This window comes from Lacerta agilis, chromosome 5 (assembly GCF_009819535.1).
Source record: "Lacerta agilis isolate rLacAgi1 chromosome 5, rLacAgi1.pri, whole genome shotgun sequence".
In the NCBI taxonomy this organism is placed as follows: Eukaryota; Metazoa; Chordata; class Lepidosauria; order Squamata; family Lacertidae; genus Lacerta; species Lacerta agilis.
The window spans coordinates 87,665,620-87,685,623 of NC_046316.1; the positions used below are offsets into that span (position 1 = coordinate 87,665,620).

The 20,004-nt window shown below is 44.0% G+C and overlaps 1 protein-coding gene across 3 annotated transcripts in view; it reads left to right on the forward strand.

Annotated features, from left to right (window-relative positions):
* Positions 1-1,726: 1,726 nt before the first annotated feature.
* SENP5 (SUMO specific peptidase 5) overlaps positions 1,727-20,004 on the forward strand; it is a 32,307-nt gene continuing 14,029 nt past the window's right edge. Inside the window, exons 1-5 of one of the 3 annotated variants that reach the window (XM_033150754.1) lie at positions 1,727-1,820; positions 13,097-14,631; positions 16,409-16,514; positions 16,653-16,800; positions 19,543-19,590. In XM_033150754.1, the coding sequence (XP_033006645.1) occupies positions 13,128-14,631; positions 16,409-16,514; positions 16,653-16,800; positions 19,543-19,590 (1,806 nt within the window). In that variant the 5' untranslated portion in view covers positions 1,727-1,820; positions 13,097-13,127. Of the gene's footprint in view, positions 1,821-1,896; positions 1,978-13,096; positions 14,632-16,408; positions 16,515-16,652; positions 16,801-19,542; positions 19,591-20,004 lie in introns of those variants that run through there. The other 2 variants (XM_033150753.1, XM_033150752.1) reach the window with 2 other exon arrangements.

A 20,004-nucleotide genomic window follows, 5' to 3' on the forward strand; every position in this document is an offset into this window, starting at 1 on the left:
TATCCCGGAATTAGCCAATCACGTGGGGCCCATTGTGTAAATAGTGTATATAAAGCAAACGTTTTGGGGAAACTGCATTGCTCACTACTATGAGCTGAATAAAGAGCATGAAATTCACACTTGACTCCGAGTATATTTCAGAACTTGTAACGGATTTTACCCTGCAAGCGCAGCTGCTTCCCAACCTTTGTCGCCATCATTTGGATTTCTCTGGAAGAGAAGGAGCTGATCCAGCTTCTATTCACCACTGCTGGTTGAACCTTTTTGGACTCGGGGTTCCTTTTGAGGGGCCTTAATTTCTTTAGAGGTGCAAACCCGTTCCTGGAATGTATCATTTCGGGCAGCAGTTAGGCCGGGGATCACATATTATAATGCTCCTTTATCAATAATAATAATAATAATAATGATAATAATAATAATAATAATAAATTCCTGAGTAGACTGAAGGCAGCATCCATGGCTGATTGGCCTACCCTTCACTAGCGTAGTGCAACAGCTGGTTAAGTCACTTGGACTCTGTAAACAGAAAATCCCAGGTGTGGAACTGCCCAGGCACCTGGCCCTTGGGGATAAGCCCACTGTTTTCTGCGGAGTTAAATAAAAGAAGTCCAGCCACTGGAGCAAGGACAAGACAGGGTTTATTGCGCAATAGGTCACAGTCAAAACTGCCCCCCCCCCCCCCGAGCAGCATTACAAGAACTTTTAAAAACTCCTATCAAATCTAGAATACAGTTTGGAAACATCATTACTACATCACGAAAAGGGAAGGGTTATACATGATTAACATATAGGAAAAACAAGATTAGCATATGGGGGAAACAGAGCAATATCAGGGAGATAGCCCTGGGCCAATGTGAATTGGTGTTAAGTATTGGCAAGGATACCTTGAGCACTTATCTGGGGGAGAACAATGGGATTCCAGCTGGGGGATATTAGCCCAGTGGCTTCCTGAAGCACCCAGAGATTACCTGCTGAGGCATTTCCCTGTGCACGTGGTCTCTCGCCTACTGGATCATGGCAGAGAGATGGGTTCCCTTAAGGGCATCACTCCATACCCCAATGAGTTTGCTCGGGAGGAGACTTTGCTTGGGTGACCCCCCCCCCCATAATTTCCATAACAACTCTAATAATGCCCAGGTAATTTATATAATAATAATAATAATAATAATAAAGTAATTATTAGCATATTTAGTTGCCCGTTAATCCAGTTCTCCAGGCGACGCAGAGCAATCTAATTAACAAAAAATTCAAACACAAATTAGGTGGCAAAGTTTCAAGTCAGATTAAATCCACACCATCAGCACGAAAGTAATGACTAATTAGTCGAGATTAATTTAATGATTATTATCTTTAAATGACTGGAGATAAAGGGCTTATCTCTAAATGGTTATTTTGCTTTGTTTTTTTTCTTTTAAGAAGTTATATTGATCTTTAAATCCACCGTCGTCCCTCCGCCCCCAGCAATTAATATACAAATATGGGGATGGGGTGGAAACCCACCCATCTCCTAGCAACGAGAAACCAACCGCGCACGCGTAATGAGAACGGCTCCCCGCTTGATTCCCACCCCAACGCATGCGCACTCCTCCTCCCTTTCCCGGACCTAAAGATGGTGGAGCCCAGTGGCTCATTCCTCCTCCTCCTCTCTTTCCCTTACCGCCCCTCCCCTTCAGTCCCTTTCCTGCACGCATGCGCAAACAGGACCGGCAAGAAGCCGCTCCTAATCCCCTCCCTCTCACTTCCTCCACCCCCGCCTCACGATCCGGAAGCTCTCGTCGCGGGAGAGTGACGTGTAGAGGCGCTGGGCCGGCCGTTGCCGTGTTGGTTGTGGGAACCGGACCCACGTGAGGTGTCGCCGAGCGGCTGCTGTCGCCGTCGCGCTCGTGGAGTTGGGAAGAGGGGGGGGGGGGAGCGGAAAGAGAGAGGGAGGCGGGGAGGAGGCCCCCTTTCGCGGCCGGGATGCGCCAAGCGACAAAGGTACGGGCGGATCAAGGGGCGGGTGGGGGGCGGGGTCCGTGTGTTTTGTTTCCCCTTCTCTTCACGCCTCCCCTCCCCATATTCTCCTCAGAGGTGTGGGGGGGGGGCGAGCAGGTTCGCAGGGAGTAGTGCTGAGGGCAGTGCCTGAGGGTGGGGAGAGGCTATCTGGCCTAGTCAGCCCCTTGACCTGAGGGGCGGGAGATGGGGGGGCGGCCTCCTGCTGGAAACCTTTCGATTCCTTGCTCATAACGGTGGGTTTTTTGCGGGCGGGGGGGGGGGTTCCCCCTTTTTTTAGTTTGGAAAAAAGGTGGGCCAGGGAAGGGACGTCGACGTGATATGTTTTTATGCATGGCCGGAGAAGCTTTCCTTTCTCCCTCCTCCGTCACCGTGCCCCCCCCCCCGGTGTATGTAAGGGCTTTCTTTTGTCTTCTGACTGCATGCCCTTGGGTCATCACGTTTGTCGTTGGAAGGGACCACGAGGGCCATACAGCCCAACCCGCTGCAATGCAGGAGTCTTATCTTTTTGCCCAACGTGGGGCTGGATAGCTCCATCAGTAGAGCATGAAGCTTTGGGTTGTGGGTTCGAGCCCCACGTTGGGTAACAGATTCCTGCGTGGCAAGCGGTTGGACTTGGGGTCAGTTCCAACTCTTACTATTTTATGATTCTCTGATTCTAAGAGTCTCGTGCTCTACCAATTGAGATTGTTGTTATTATTGCTTTGTATAATAATAATAATAATAGTAGAAGAACCTGAGGTTATCCAGTTTGAAGATAAAAGAAAGCTCTTTTGCACACATGGGGGCATAGTTAACCCTGGGATTTACTTCCATGGAAGGTAGTGGTGACCCCAACATGGCTTTTAAAGAGCATGAGGCAGAGTCATGATGGGGTGGGATAAGCCTACTAGCTAACCATGGCTGTGTTCTTCCCCTTTCAGAGGCAGCATGTCCCTGAATGACATTTGCTGGGAGTTGCAAATGAGGAGAGTTGCTGTTGTAGCTGTGTGATGTCTTCAGGCATAGGGGCATCTGGTTGGCTGCTGGGAGACCAGGATGCTGGGCTAGATGGACCGTTAGCCTGATCCAGAAGGGCTCTTATATGTGGGAACTGGCCTTCTTGGGGAGGGGGTCAGGCTTGAGTAGAGAGGGTGGGTGCCTTGCTGCAAGGTCATCCTTCAAGAGCAGCCTTTCTCAAATTTGGGCCCCCAGATGTTGTTGGACTACAACTCCCATCATCCCTGACTACTGGTCCTGGATGCTAGGGATGATGGGAGTTATAGTCCATCATCGTTGGGGGACCCAAGTTTTAGAAAGGATGTTCAAGAAGGTGCAGCACTTCTCTTCTTGCAAAGCAGTTGAGGTTTTCCCATGGGAAGGGGACTGTCTGGGAATTTGTTGTTGCTAAGCAAGTGGGGTGCATTTCTTTAGTGCTACTCCGGGGACAAAAATGTTTTGTGATTTTGCTGGCTCTTCATTAGAGAGAATGGGAACAGTTAAAGGCGGAGTGGCAGCAGAAACTTAACCATATGGTGAGAGGGAAAGATGTGGAAATAATGTTTATATACTACCCATCAAAATATATGACATTCAAGAGAATATAATAATATAGATAATAATAAAAGAGAACTACTGTACCCACAAGTGTTGACAACCTACTTATTTATATTTGAGACGAGGGAAGATGGAAAGATGAATATGAAACAAGGGGTGACTATGAGGCAATATGCTTACGTGTGCCTAAACATGCTTATAGGTGAGAATGTGGATTAAGATGCTAAGTCAAAGGATTCACAGGGAAGGTGAGCTTTCGGGAAGATCCTGAAGAGAGAGCAAGTACTATGAGCATGCAGGGAGATTCATGCTATGAAATATTGTATAGTGCACAGCAAATACTATAGGGAGTAGGGTTCATAGTTTTATAGGTTAAAGGAGTGTATGAAGGGATGTGGGACTGAATTCCTGTATTCTGGGGTTTTTTTATGCATGAGATATGTGAAAAATCTTTCCTGCATAGTTTCACCAAAGGCAGAGATGTTTTGCTCATGCACACTGTAAGGGAAACAGCTGAGTATTTCCTCAGATACTTGCAAACATTTATGTCCTCGGGTGTATTCAAGCATTTGTGCTTTCATTCAAAGAAATGCTAGAAACCATACCTTTATCCCTAGCTCATAATACTAGTACTTGAGGTTATCAGTAGGATATTCAGGGAAGGCAATGAATTTTTTCACACAAACTTTTATGAAATTGGGCTGCTACGAGCTGCTGTGGTGACTGCTAGTTTAGATGGCTTTAAAGGGGATTAGAGAGCCTTATTTTCCATAAATTGTATTTCTGGTTACTGGTCATGATGGCTGTATGAAGTCACCAGATTCAGAAACACCCTGCCATTGAATACCACCTGTTGGGGAGCGGCAGTGTGAGAGGACTGTTGCCTCCATGCCCTAGTTGTGGACTTCAGAGGCATCTAGGTGGCTTCCTGGGAAATGGAGTGCTAGAACAGTGTTAGAAACTGAGATGTGAAAGCTAGGAGCTAAATGGCACCTTGAACCTAGATTAAGGGCACAACAATGGAATATCTAGGCGTGCTTTTTTTATAACAAGAATACAAAGCTGAAAATGAACTGCAACTGAAATATTAAGTTCATTTTTCACGTGGTCTAGTCCTTCCCCTGCCCACCCCCCTGATATTCTTAAGAGGGTCTCTTCTCTAGTCTTCAGACAGTAGCTGGAAGTGAGGAGGCAGAAAAAGGTCCTCCTCTCCTTCCACACTGCATTTTAATCTGAAAATTTAGGCACAGTACTGCGTCCAAAGCTCAGAAACTGCTCACACTAATGAAATACCCTGTCGTAAAATACTTCTAGAACAATGGGAGTTTCACACACTCTGCTGGAATTCATGGACCTTTGATGTAATCCAGCACAGCTTTTCTTATGTCCAAACTCATTTATCTTTTATTTATTAATGTATTTTAATATTTGTTGGAAGCCGCCCAGGGTGGCTGGGGAAACCCAGCAAGATGGGCAGGGTACAAATAATAAATTATTATTATTATTATTATTATTATATCTGGAGTTTGCATCAACGAAAGTTTACTCTGTGTAGAGTTGGAAAGGACCCCAAGGGTCATCTAGTTCAGCCCGCTGCAATGCAGGAACCCTGCCTGCAGCCATCCGTGCATGGGCTCAAACCACCAACCTTCTGGTTAACAGCCAGATGCACTGCCCCATTGTGCCACAAGTGGCTTGGTAATGTCTCTTTGACCATTCCCAGTGCAAAGAGCCTGGTCATAGGTGGGTGGAGCTGGGTTCTTATGAATATGTATGCTGTTTGTACTGAATATACACTAATAACTTCAAGAAGTATTTTGACAGCAGAGCAGGGAGCAATTATCTGTTGGCATTATATGTAATATAAAAACAACAGTCATAATCTAAGTGACCCCTTTGTTTCTTAGTCTTGGTGGAATTCTAGAAAGTGTAGTGAGTTCAGTAGTTATAACCTAATTCATACTGAAGCAAAATGCAAATTCTACATAATATCTGTCACAGTTTCTTCAGAGTTGGATAGAAACACTTGCTACATTTGGCTACAGTAGTGTATATTCAACTCATGTTTGTGTCATAATGCAAAATTCCAAAAAGGCCTTACTATTTTTATAGCTTCTGTTCAGGAATTCTAACTTGGCTTAGAACACCTCTAAATCCTTGTTGATTCATTAAAAGCTTTTGTTGCTCAACGCAAGGTGTTTAATTGGCTTCATAATCTTTACTTGTGCAAGCTGTTCTATGCCTGGCCAGACTACTTTTCCGTGTTGCCCAATATTGTCTACTTTTGACTGGCGGTGGCTCTCCTTGGCATCCAGCAGAGGTCTTTCCATAATATCATCATATATATTCTCTCATATATATGTTACTTCTTTACAGTAATTTAACCTCTGCATTGCTGTGCTTTATTGTTTAAAAATGTTAAGAAGTTACTTGTGACTTCCTTATGGGTTACCATTGAGGTCTATGCAGATCAGAGATCTTTTAAAACAATAACAATAATAACAAATATTATGAAAAAGTAACTTGGTTTGGTAGCAGTTCTGCAGGTTGGACCTTGAAGTACTTATAAGCATTCTTAAATTTGTGAAGTGTGTATTCAGATGTGCTTTGTTTATTGATATGTCACAGAAAGCCTGTGAGTTTTAAGCAATTCTTGATTAAACTATAGTGAGAACAGGAAGTTTTAAAGCAAGATATATGCATTTGCAAGATATTTGCAGAAATAATAACAGCATCAGTAATGGAGTGCTACTTCTTTTCAAGTGACCTGCAGTTCTGTGCATTCTTGGAAATAATTTTTTCTTCTGAGTAAATTTGTATAGGATTGGGATGTATGGGAAGTACAGAAAAACAACTGAGTGACTTGGGCTGGAAAGGAATGAGACATACAGAGTCCCTGCATTCCAGGATGCCCTAGGCCAATTTATGCAGCTTATTGGAGGAGGGAAGAACAAGATTTGGGATCTTGCTAGTTTTAAGGTGTTTGGACAGTCTTGGCTCTGCTTTTCTGTATTTCCCTCCTTTTACAGGCCTCATAGTTTCTTATTTGAAAAATCTAAAGGACAGGAGTTATAAAGTTGTTTTGCAGACCATTATCGGTGTTGGTATGAGAACTTAACGCCTTTCAAGTTCATGTGCAGCGATGAACTGCATGACAGTGCATCTGTGGTGGAGGTGATGCAGGTGGGAAGAAGACAAAGCTGGTGCAAATTGTTCTTCCTGACTCCATAATCTGAGGCCTAACATGTGATTACAACAAAATAAAAAATAAAAAAAATTCCTTCCAGTAGCACCTTAGAGACCAACTAAGTTTGTTCTTGGTATGAGCTTTCGTGTGCATGCAGACCAACTATGCACTGACTATGGCAGACCAACATGGCTACCTACATGTAATTAATAATAATAATAATAATAATAATAATAATAATAATAATAATAATTTTTTATTTATACCCCGCCTTTCCCCGCCAAACCGGGCTCAGGGCAGCTAACACCAATAAAATCACAACAAAAACATAAAACAATTAAAATACAGATTAAAATACAATTTAAAATTAAATCTAAAATGCAGCCTCATTTTTAAGTAGCCCACCAATCACACCAAAAGAACGAAACATCAGGGTTAAACCGAAACCAACCCAAAGGCTAGGTGGAACAGATTCATCTGACTTCAGGGAAGTGTCTAGTTTACTGCTGAAAGAGCCTGGCAAAATGAAACTATTTAGGTGTGAATAACTAGATCTTCAGCAATTTAGAATTTGGGCAGGAGTCCTATACTTTGATGGTCATGCTGTTCAAGGTACAGGAGAAAGGTGTGTGAAACTGAGAAGGAGAAGGAACAGATTGGGAGAATGGGGATAGTGGCTTCTATTGAGCATCCTTGAATGCAGCATTCAAGCGTATTGTATATTTGAGTAAACCTTTTGGTCTGGGTCAAGATGGCGCCGGCAGTAAGCCTTCTGCGAGCCTCAACAGAGTGAGTAGGAGCTTTTTACAAAATAATAATACGGAAAGACACTTGGAAAAGAACAAAGGCCAGCCTGATAAAGTAAACCTTTTTTTGAAAAGAATAGATATTTTATATAAAACAACTTTTCTTATTGGGAACTTGGTGCAGAAGGACAAGAGTGCATAGTGCTTCACCAGCAAAGATTGATTCAGCAAGAAGTGCACTACCACCCCGGTTATATTCTGTATGTTAGAACCTCATTCCTCCTCAGTGTGCAGTGTTACATACTTGAATATGTTTTAGTATTTAAATCCATTTTGATTGTATTTGGATTGAATCGGGATTTCCCTATGGCAATGGTTATTGTAGAGGAAGGATGAAAAAAATTACCCACCTGCTGTGCCAGTCAGAAATAATATTTTTTTCAGTCCGTTTTATCCTAGCAGTCTTATTTGTGCCAAGCGTTGCATAGGAATTATAAGAGGACCCCCCCCCCCGAAAAATCAGTGCAGTTTTGAAAGCAGGCCCGTCTTAGAGGGATCGGCCGCCCTGGCGCAGCGATCCCTCGGCGCCCCCAGCCTGCCGCCTCTCCGCCCGCCTCCCTCCCGCGCTGGCCGCCCCTCGGGAGGGGGGGTGGGCGAGCGGGGGATGAGGGGCGTGGCGTTGGAGCAGGCGCTCGCGCGCCGGCGGGCGGAGGATGAGGGGCGGGCGGACGGGCGGGCTGCAAGCCGGCCGCCCTCGCATCCCAGAGCCCCAGCTGGAGTGCTGGAACGTCGCGCAAAGCCCCGCGCCGCTTCAGCGCTCCAGCTGGGGCTCCGGGAGGCGAGGGCGGGCGGCTTACAGCCCGCCCGCCGGCGCGCGAGTGCCCGCCTGCCCGTGGGGGCGGGGGCGGGTTGGGGAGGGGGAGCACGGTATGCCGGCGGGCTCGCGGGGGCGCCGCTGGGGTGCCCGGCGCTCTGGCGCGCCGCGCCACCAGCCTCTATGGATGAGACGGCTCTGTTTGAAAGGTTTAGTTTACGTTAATCATCATGATTCAAAGCAGTGTCAAAATGTATCAGAGCATGGATGGAAACCTACCTATTGATCTTGGGAAGAATCATGCAAAATTTGGTTAAAAGATGGCCAAATTAGTAGCAAACAAAATTTTCCCGAATATGTGTTAGACTATGTTGATTATCCTCTCCAGGAAGTTCTGCTGCAAATATACTAGTTTCAATATTTTCTCATTTTCACAACGATTAAACTGCTAGGGATGTCCAACTCCCAATAGACTGCGATCTACTCACAGTATAAAAAAATTGGCAGTGATCTACTCATTGTTGTTGGATGGATCAAAGTTGTTGATCTTATTCTGGGAAGCCAAAGTTGTTGAGCTTTTTCTTAGGAAGCAAATGAATGAATAAAACAGAATACATGAATGAATGAAACCGAATGAGCATTGCGATATACACAGAACATAACAAAAAGTCAATTATATAAAACACAGTTGAGGGTCCTGAATCCGCAGTCCAATGGTGGACCTTAATCTGATGATCCACTTTTTTGATAGGAAGAAAAAAGTTGCTGAGCTTTGTTTTAGGAAGCAAAAAGTTGCTGAGCTTTGTTTTAGGAAGCCAGAGTTGTTGAGCTTTTTTATTCTTTTTTTTTAGTCTTTATTTTTTGGGGAAGGAGATCCCTGAGGGACCAGAGACCTACCAGGAACACCCCGCAATCTACCAGTAGATTGTGATCTACCTGTTGGACGTACCTGCCTTAAAGTAACAAAAACTGCTGATTGGCAACTGTTTTCTAGTCACATCTTTCCAGTTTCCCCCCCTGGCACTGAGTAAGTTGTCCACTTCTGCTTTTGGAGTTTGCCTTCGTTGCTTTTGTTTCTTGCCAATGATGTGGTCAGCCCTTAAATGTTGGTACTAGAATAGAATGTCTCGTTTGCAAAAATGTCCTGTGCAGCACATACAAATGTCTCCTAATCACTGGTGTGATACAGTTTTAACTTTTAAATGTGTAAAATGAATGGATTTTGTGCAGTTCATGGTGTGTCAGCTAGAACTCCCGATGCTCTGCCCTTCTGTGGAAAGTATATTGAAGCTTTTATTGTCACGAAAGCTTAAAAAAAAAAGTGTGGGCGAAACTCAGCAGCCTCTTTGAATGTGCGGAACTTTCCATGCATAAGAATTTTTGCTGCTCACTGTTGTCTGAGCAGTGAAAACAGAGGCTAATGAGTTGAACTTTCTGTTCTGTTTGTGCTGCTATCTTCATGCTTTGTTGTGGTTTTTGAGACTGGCATGGGAATGGGGGAAAGAGCAGCAGCAGGCCATTTTAATGTTAATAGTATGTGCATACTCAGAACCTTCCCCCCAACCCCAAAGTAGATCTAGACAAACCAATGCCGTTTTCCAGACTCCAATGCCTATTGTTCTTGGCCATTGGCTTTACTGGCTGGACCTGATGGGAGTTGAGAATCTAAAGCAACCAGATAGGCAGTGTTAGAAACTGGGATGGAAAAGCTGTTAACCACATGGCTCCTGGAACCTGGGTTATGGGTGCAAAAACAGAATGGCTAGTTGCGGCCCCCCCCCTCCACAAATGTGATAGTACTTTCTGTTTATTTGTTTTTTTGTAAAGAATTTATTTGGTTCCTTTTGCAATTAGTGTTATTTGGAGGGTTGTAACCAGCCATAGCAAAACAGGTTATACAGAGAGCAAAGTGGGACTTAAGTTTAGGCATATATAGGACAGTAACACTCAGTGAACTTCATGACTGAATAGGAATTTGAACCCGGATCTTCCAGCTCCTAGTCCTACGGAGTCCAGTGTTAGAAACTCAAGATATATAAGCTAGGGGCCAAATGGCTCCTTGAACCAATGTCTCAGTCACCAAAACGAAATGTCTAGTCCTATTTTTCAAATGATGGACGGACTGTGATTGATTCTCAGTTAAACATCTGGATACTGTAGTTCAGATGACAGCCTTGAGCTAGGTTAAGAACTTTGAGAATTTAAAGGAGAAAAGTCACTTAATCCAGGGACAGTCCATACATATATACTGGCCTATTCCTACCTCTTTTTCTTAATGGTGACACAGACTATTCATAGTAAGTAAGTTTTATTTACGGCCAATGGCCCAACACATTAAAACACATAGAATATTTAAAACCTTCGACAGAGGCTGAACCCTCTGCTCGTTACTAAATAAAAACACAGACTGTCCGACTATCTATTTTTGCATTTTGGCTCCTGGATTAGCGGGGTTCTCCTGACCATACCAGAGCCCTTTTCCTTCTTTAGAGCTAAGACTCTTTTCAGGTATTTGGCAACAGTTCGTGATCTAGATGGATCTTCGTCATTCAATAGAAATCTCAGTTTGGTTTCTTTGGCATCACCCGTGCATCCCACTAGATATGGAGCAAGTAACTTAATTCTGAGCAAGGAATAGTGAGGACAGCTAAGGAGAATGTGATGCAGCGATTCAGGTGATTCACAGTTACAATCACATAAAAGAGATATCTGTCCATTAGAGATTCTATTTTCCATTACCTTGGAAGGGAAGGCGTTGAATCTTGCCTTTATAAAGGCATATCTGTGGGCTGCTACAGAAAGAGAATCCAAGTACTGCGGGAGTTTTTGCAAGGGGACTATTCATAACATAAGAATATTCTTCACAACTGTGAGCAGGGTGGTAGGGTAATTGAAGACAAGCTACACCAATTACCGTAGTTATAATTTGTTCACTGCTCCTGCTCAGTGTGCACAGAAAAAGCATTTTGGCTCCTGAAATTCATTCTGATTTTTCAGAAAAAAATATAACTGATAGAATTCTACAGGATGGGGTAATAGTGTGTGAAAACAGTCTGGATCCAATGATTTCCAGAAATGCACTTCCAGATGGTGGAGATGCCAGGCTCTTTTGGTTTGTTGCTATAAGAGGGCTATTATCCTTCCTGTGTACTGTCTTATGGTTCTTGTTCTCAGTTTGGTTGTGCAGCAATATATAGCCGTGATGCCTATATGCTCCCTCCAGGTTCAGACAATATGCCTCTGAGTACCAGTTGCTGGGGAACAACTGTGAGCGAAGGCAATTTTATCAATGTCCTACTTTTGGTCTTCCCATATGCTTCCCATATGCTTTTGTGGGAAGCGGGATGCTGAACTAGGCAGGTGTCTGGTCTGATCCAGCATGGCTCTTATATTCTGACACCTAATGCTCCTAATTTTGCCACACCGATGCCTGAAGAGAGGCCCTAGCTGAACTGATTTTTAAGAGCACATGGCAAGTGATGGATCACATTAAGTTTCATAGCATGGCAACCTTGAAAGGTAGCTTATTTGAGCCTGGGAAAATATATCTAGCTGAGAGGCAATAAGTTGCTTCTTGTGTATTCTTGTGTATGCTGAGCACCACTGCCTTTGCCCTTGGCTTTTCCTTCCTTCCTCCCTCCCTCCCTCTTGCTCTCAAGTGTGCAACAGAATCTATTTTTGATCCTCTCTTGCACTTTCATGAGCAGCTGCACATTTTGGAAAGCACTGGGTACCCTCCAAATGTACTTTTCATCTCACTTCAGAGATGCTTAAAGGATTACTTTTTCACCATTTCTATTCAGCGAGCCACCTGCCTTCCTTCCAATCAAACCTCTTCACTGCAGGCATTGACAGTTCTTGAAAGTATGACTCTTCTGCTTCCTGTAGTCTGTTAAGCTTCCCTCCCTTGCTTTTCCGTTACCTTCCCCTTATTTCCTTCCTTCCCCTTTGTTCTGACTTTTGTTGTATTGAGCTATGCACTAATCAACATACACTTCCCCTCAAGAGGTCCTGTTTACTGGTTGCCGATTGCTCCTGTGTCTTAACTGTAACAGAAGAAGCTTTCATTGTTCATGCTCTTGCAATACACATCACCATGGCGGGGGGGGGGGGGTCGGACTGACTGAGACTTGAAGGAAAGGTCTAGCCCAGGCATAGGCAACCTTCGGCTCTCCAGATGTTTCGGACTACAATTCCCATCATCCCTGACCACTGGTCCTGTTAGCCAGGGATCATGGGAGTTGTAGGCCAAAACATCTGGAGAGCCGAAGGTTGCCTATCCCTGGTCTAGCCATTGCTCTTTCACCGGATCTTAAAGGAAAAGTAGCTTATTTCCCAACATGTCTTTCTCAAATTTTCCCATAACCTCTTGCCTTCCTGGCAGCACAGTAGACATCTGGTTTGCAAAGGGATGGAAATACACATGCAGAATTGGGGGCACATCGGGGACTGGAGGAATAAGGAGTGGCTCAACAAATTGGGGCAGAAGTCAGAATTTGAACCATGTCAAGTGTAGCTAGGGTGAAATGGGCATCTTTAACACAGATCAGTAAGCAGGAGAGATCTTGAGTTCTTCTGCATTGCACCGATGGGCAAGGGTGTGGTTGCCTCTGGTCCAATCATACAGCAAGTTTTTAACAATCAGGAAAGAAGCCATAGTCCCTGGTATGTCTCTGCAGTCTCCCTCAGGAAACGTACCTTGCTGCATGCAAAAAACGGGTTCTGAACAGTTGTGTTGCTGGAGGGCATTGATTGATGGAAGTTTTTAAGTTTTCTGTGGTGTAACTTGTTTTCTTTCTTGTGTTTCCTTTGCCGTTGCAGCTGCACCTCGAGATCATAATGCAGCAGAAAAATGAAAGAGCATAGGAGAAAAATACAGCGGAGAAGTCGGTTGCTGGCCGGTTATCGAAAATGGACGGTGGGATTTTGGGGGCTGAAGCAATACTGCTTCCAAAGGAACCGTCTTTCTCTACTTAAAGGAGGGAGGCGAGGCACTTGGACATCTGTGAGCCTGAAACAAACTAAGCCCTGCAGAAGCAAGGTTCTTTGGCTCCAGAGGAAGTGGGCTCCTGAAGTGTTCCTAAATGCAAACCCCCAGCAAGTTGTACCTTTTGAAAACTGCACCTTCCCACGAAACATACACAGAAGCCCTTTTCCTCGGTGCAAAAGTGGAGGACTTGTTACAGTGGCAGAGGAGCTGGGTGGCACATCCTTTCAGAGTGAAGAACTTCTGAATAAATTTTGCAGTTTAACAGTTGACTCAAAGCCTCCTCAAAGTAAGCAGTACAGCACCGAGACCAGCAATACTACCTTCCTGGTAAAAGAGGATGGTCTTGCTCGGAAGGTGGGCAAGAGCAAAAACAGTGGAAACAGTGGCGTTGAGGTTCTAAACAACTCCAGAAGGAAGTGCTGCTGTCAAGGACTAGAGCAAAATGGAACTTGTGACCTCCTGACTATTAGGAGGAGGCTTAGATTTAAAAGGTGTACTTTAAAAAACAGATCTCTATTTATGATGTATAAGAAACTTTCTGTGGTCAAGTTACGGATTAGAATCGCGAAATCTCGTCCCAGGTTTTGGAGAGGCAAGACGTGCAAGTTGAGCACAAGGAGGCCGAGCTGGGTGGAGAAAGTAAGCAGAGATTGGCAAGAGGACCTCTGCCGAGGAGTCTCTGCGCGTGGTTCTGGGGCCTTGCTTCCCTCTTGGAAACTGAAAAGTAAATCTCCCTGGAACCTGCTCAGCTTGTCAGATATGAACAGTCATATGCCAGGACCATTGATTGAGGAGAGTCGAACACACCTGCCCGACGCCTGCCTCACCCAGGGCGCACGCTTGCCGTGCAGGGAGCTCCATTACAAGGAACTTGTGCCCAGAGACCAAAATGGCATCACTGAGCCCTGTGTGCCGGAGTTGCACGGAGCAGCAGTGGCATGTGGAGCTCAGCCTGCTCACAAGGAGGAAACGCGGAAGGCACCCGCACTGGACAGCTGCCCTGATAGTTTTGTCTCTGTGACGGAGAAAGACATCTCGGTTTTAGGTGCAGGAGATGGAGGAACGAATCAGTTTACGGGTTCCGGCGAGACTGTGGTGGGGCCCTCCAGGGCGGATTTGGGCACAAACGCTGGCTTTGCTAATGGGCTGGCGCAAAATGAGGACAGTGGTCAGATGGAGGTGGAAGGGCCCATAAGCATGGACGTATTTGGCGCAGAGCTCTTAGATCACCCGTACTGTAAAAGCCCTCATGATGAGCCTCTGAGAGGAAGCACAGGACAGAAATCAGGGACCCAAAAGAGTGGGAAAAGAAGCAGCCAGAGAGCTTCTTGCGTCAGTGACGAGCAGTTGGCTGTGTGGCTTTGTGGTATATACCAACACTCTCTTAATGCTTATTGCTGGTTTTGTTTGTTTATGCTATGAATCTGGGTGTTGTCCTGCAGATTATAATGATATTTTATGTACTAATGTACTTCTTGCTATATTTATTGTGGGTTTGAGACTAGGATGTTGCACACAAAGCAGTTCAGCTGGCCTGTCCTTGTTGTTCTTGTGATCCTCCAAGCCACGTACTGTGGTTTTTGCAGGAATGCAGTGAAGCTCTGGCTTTTGCTTGCCTGCCTGGGATTGCAAGAGCCGCAGTCTTAGTACCCAATGGACCTTAGTAATGGCTGCTGGGCTGTTTTAAGCTTGATGGGTTACAGATCATACAGGCCTGCCCTTTGATAGCACAGTTGCATGGTAAACCAGTGGGTTGCAATCACAGTGCATCGGTGGTGGTGCTTCATTTGATGGGCTTATTATGGGACAAAATTGAGACTGGCGCAATTGGGGGTTTGAGCCAAAATCAAGAAGCAGTTTAACTCTTCAGAACGCTTTGTCTGCTTCTTGTGGCCCCAGATACTTAGGAGAACCCAGACTGGAGGCTTAATCTCAATACATGCTAGAGTTGCCCGTCTTCCATATTGAAATAAGAATCTGAGTGCTTAATGAGATGGGTAATGGAAGGAGTGAAGCTACTTGCTGACTGTGAGCTCAGTAGATCCGTATCCTCTGTACTCACCTCTTGGCAGCCCAGGGTAGATTGGGCTGTTGGTGTGTCTTAAGTGGTATCCATCTGGCACAGGCCAATTCCATTCTGGAATGCAGGGATGATCGAGTCCTTGGCTTGTAGCAATTCCTGCTAGAAATGTTCCATGATGTTGGTGGTTACTTGGACTGTACAATGGGTTTAAAAATATTTTTCTTGGGGGTGCCCACAATTTTGAAACGGATTTGGTGTGCATTCCCATGACTCTTCTCTGAACATCTAATTGATTTGGATTGACTGCAGTCAGGGCCAGTATAGCACCTGTCCTGCATTCATACACTGGAAGATTCATTTTTGCACTTCTGTAGGCTTCTTCCCCTCCCTGCAATTATCCCCAACAGGTCTTTCAAAGTTTAAGACGTTACGTTTTGAGAAACGCAGCCTCATTGCTGCCATCTAAAGGGCTGCGTATTCCACGTTTATTTTTTGTCCATCTCTGCTTCAGCATAACGGTTTGCAAACAGAACCACAATTTCATCCAGATGTTAGGGGTACATATCTCTTCTCCCAAGCCATATAAATTGATGATGTGCTGATTGGAAACTCTCTTCATCTGCCTAGAAATGCTATATACCAAAGGTGCAATTAATTAAGCACTACAGCTGTGTGACACCCCCCTGGCAAATTCATTTCACTTAGGTTGCAGGAAGTCCCATATCTGTGCAGAGATTGTAGGATGCTTCTCTTTTGGGTTGGATTTAGGATCATAAGTACTTTGCTTACCAGGTTTATTTTAGGCAAGCCCTAGAAACCATTTTATGCTTCTTGCTCTCTAGGAGGGACTAGGGTGGGTGTTAAGTAGTACTCTCCCTCACAGTACTACAGAGACACTGTGGCCCATTTATGTCCAGGCTCATTTGAACAGGGGTCCAAGTCTGGGACTTGTCATTGCGTCATTGTCAACCTTGTACGTGAATTTTGTACTGTTTTCATTCTTACTTGAAAATGGGTCATAGAAACTCAACCATAGAAATAAGTCATCTGATTCCTATGCAACTCCTGCTCCTATGCATACTTTTTCTTCTTTTAAAAAAAACCTCTCTCTATTTATAAGGATTCCTAGATGAAGTAATGAAGAAATATGGCAGTCTAATTCCACTCTGTGAAAAGGATGTTATGGGAAGATTAAAGGAAGTCTTTAATGAAGACTTCTCCTATAGGTTAGTAGCTCTCTCTTAATTCTTAGCTCTGCTGATTCACGTTCCGGATTCCACTGGCTCCCTATGGCTGTGCATAGCTGCATGTCAAATGTGCTGGGATAACTTCACATTGTCTTATCTCTCGGCTGCCTGTTCCAGAAAGCCATTCATCACCAAGGAAATCATGAAGTATCAGACGAGACATCCCAAATCTTCCACTTGCAATTTCCGGGTCTTCTATAACAAGCACATGCTGGATATGGATGATTTGACAACGTTGGATGGTCAGAACTGGCTAAATGACCAGGTGAGAGCAGTTGCAGGTTCTGCTGCTTAAAATGGTGCTTTCAGTCACACCTTCATGGTACTGTTGCCTTGCTTCTAGGTTGAAGGGATGTTGGGTTTTCTTTGGTGCAGGGTGCAAAACATTAACTGGCTTCTATACTGTCTTCATGGATCTTGGCCTTATTGTGGGAAATGAGTTCTAGAGTTTAGAAAAGGCAAGGGAAATCCAGTAGAGGCCTCTGCAATGCGAGAATTCCCTGATCTTCAGTAACGTCTGATAAAACACCCATCCAAGGTCATCTTTTTTAAAAAAAAACTTTTATTTAAACACATTTATTCAAAAGTCTCTCCTATCCAGTTGGCATACTGCTGGAAGGGTGTGTGATTTGGTAGGGAAGGAACCACTCAAGTCACTACTAATATAATTGATTGGTGCGTGTTTGTGTGTGTACATACGTTCAGGGGTGTTTCTAGTTCCATATTTGTCACCAGAGGTTCAGGTGATCTCTCCAGTGAGGAGCACCTGTTATCAGCTTACATTGATAAACCAATATTGTAACCCCTTTCCTGAACAGGGTTGGCTTGGCCACTGTCATGTGTGTATTAGTTGACCTCATGACTGGTTGCTCCTATATTATGGAATGCCCTTCTGTGGGGGAGATAAGCCAATGGATCTCTGAGTTGAGTATGAGGAAGTTAAGACAGGATAACCTCTCAGCTTCGTTGGAGCTCATCCTAGTAGACCTAGAATTGCCCCCATAATCTGGTTCTGGGTTCAAATTGGTTTGATTGCTATGGTGTAAGTAAGTGGCTTGATTTGTACAGGACTAGACTGTCTAATTAATAGAATTGGAATGCTAGGTTTGAAACATGTGATCCAGGGTAGGATTAGTGCATCCTTCAAAATTTGCATTCTTGCTTAGCGGAATGAGAAAATGAAGCTTGCAAAGATGGTTGACTGCAACAGTAGAATAAGACAAAACTGTAAAGCAAATAAGCATGACGGCTTCCTTCTCATACTTGTCTGCTACATTCAGTGGTGATTCGCATCGCTGCCTAAAAATGAGATTTGAAAATTCTCTTAAGACAAGATGTGAGCATGGAACTTGCTCTGTCTGTCGGTCTAGGGGGGAAAAATACTTACATCCTTACATCCTATCTTGTGTGGTCAGGTCTAGATTCCTGTTATACCAAATGCTTTTGCATATTTGTGGAAATCTGTATACAATGTAAAATAGTAGCCTCTTTCTGGATTGAGAAGAGAATTTCTGCTTCACAAAGGACTCTGCCCATCTGCTGCAAATCAAGCCAGTAAGTAATGTGTCCAGCCTTTGAAATGTGCCAGACGCACTTTGCACCTGGCCATCAGCCACTTGTGACCGAGTGAAGATGCCCGGGTGCCAGGATGGTGCCTGACGTCTCCACCGTCTGGAGGTGCATGCCTGGGGATCCTTGGATCTTGACTGTTTTCACACACTAGCAACACAACCTGTAAAACTTTACCCATTATATTTTATCTGCACAATCAGAATTAATTTCAGAAACCAAAAACTTGTATTGAAAAATACGGCTTTCGAGCTGTCTGGCCCAAAAATGGCAACTGGGCATTTTTATTTTTATTTTTTGCAACTGTAATCCTGGTTTAAGGGGACATTTGGTGCCTAGCTTACATACCTGAGTTTCTAACACTGCATGTTTCAAATCTGCTACAATACACCCACAAAGTCATTTCCCTCAATGCCAGGGTGTAACTGCAGGTCAAAAAGTGTCCCTTAATCTCCTTGGATACATAGAAATATGTTAATCTTCAGATGAGCTACCTGACTTAATGAATAAAGGCTCAATTAGCTCACAGTTTTCTCAGGTCCGGCTCTCTGAGCTTCATAGAGGTAAAGCTGTGCATATTATATCTGGTCATTCTAAGAATTACTGTGCAACTTTTAAGAATTGGTGTGTGGTTTTGCTTTATTTCTATGTCTTCCCTCCTCCCCCCAGGCTGCTTTTGTGTTGTTCAATTTAGATTGTAAGCCTGTAAGTAAGTTTGTACTAATTATATGTAAACCACTCTGGGAGCCTGTTTGGTTGAAAAGCAAAGTAAAAATGCTTTAGACAAAATAAATGAAGGACATAGCAGCGTTGTAGACAAATGCATAATTCATTCCTGAACATGTTATCCATGTGAATGTAATTGGAGGAAGAAGGACCTCTTCTGCCATAGAGAACAGAGCCATGTTTCCCTTCTTTTTTGGTGGAAAAATGTTGGGAGTACACTGGTATGAAACGAACATGTGCATCTTTTTATTTAAAGAGCAGAAACCACGCCTCTTGCAAGATGGAGCGAGCTGCCATTTGGGGCAGTCTTTGTTTTAAATCCGATGCTGTGGGTTGGTGGGATTCCAGTCCTCACGGTTGCAATCCTGTATATGTGGGGGCTGTAGTTGCTGCAATCCCAGAAGCTGAAAAGGTGGCAGAATAAACCTCCAGAGAATAAGACTTTCAGTCTGCAGCATAACTCATTGCTACTAGCAAAAACAGAGTAAATTAATTCATTCTAAATCGTTCAGGTTGCAGAATTCAGCTTTCTTTGTTGTTGGATTGTGCAGAATCTATTTTTAATGTGCAGTTTGTGTATCCTGGCTTCTAGCAATGCATTCAGAGAATGACCAGATACATTGAGCATTGCAGAGGAGCAGTTCACAAATACAATGTTGTAATTTTCCTCCCTAATAAAGTTTAAGCTTTCTTCTTCTCTAAACTCTTTCAGATTATCAACATGTATGGCGAGCTAATAATGGACGCAGTCCCTGAAAAGGTGAACTTCTTTTACTTGGTTCTGTGTTATGCAACAGCAGCTCAATTGGATAGGAAAAAAAGGTGGCTTAAAAGTATTAGTCCTAAGGGAAAATGGAAAGGGGCAATTATGGGGGCAGTTATTCCTAACTTTGTGCAGGGGGAGGGAGTAGCCAATCCTTTAATCTGCTGGCTGTTTATTTACATATGAACACCGCTCTAGAGCACTCACTGTCTATGTATAGACATTCGTCAATTATTATTTAATTTATATATTGCTTACATGCCAAAATTTCATGTAAGCGTTTTACAACTGTAAATCAACACATAACCAAGAGACACAATAACAAATCCACTGGAGCATCAAAACATCCTTAATTAAAATATGCAATAAAATAAGCATAACAAAACAGTGAAAACAATAAAACCGGACCTT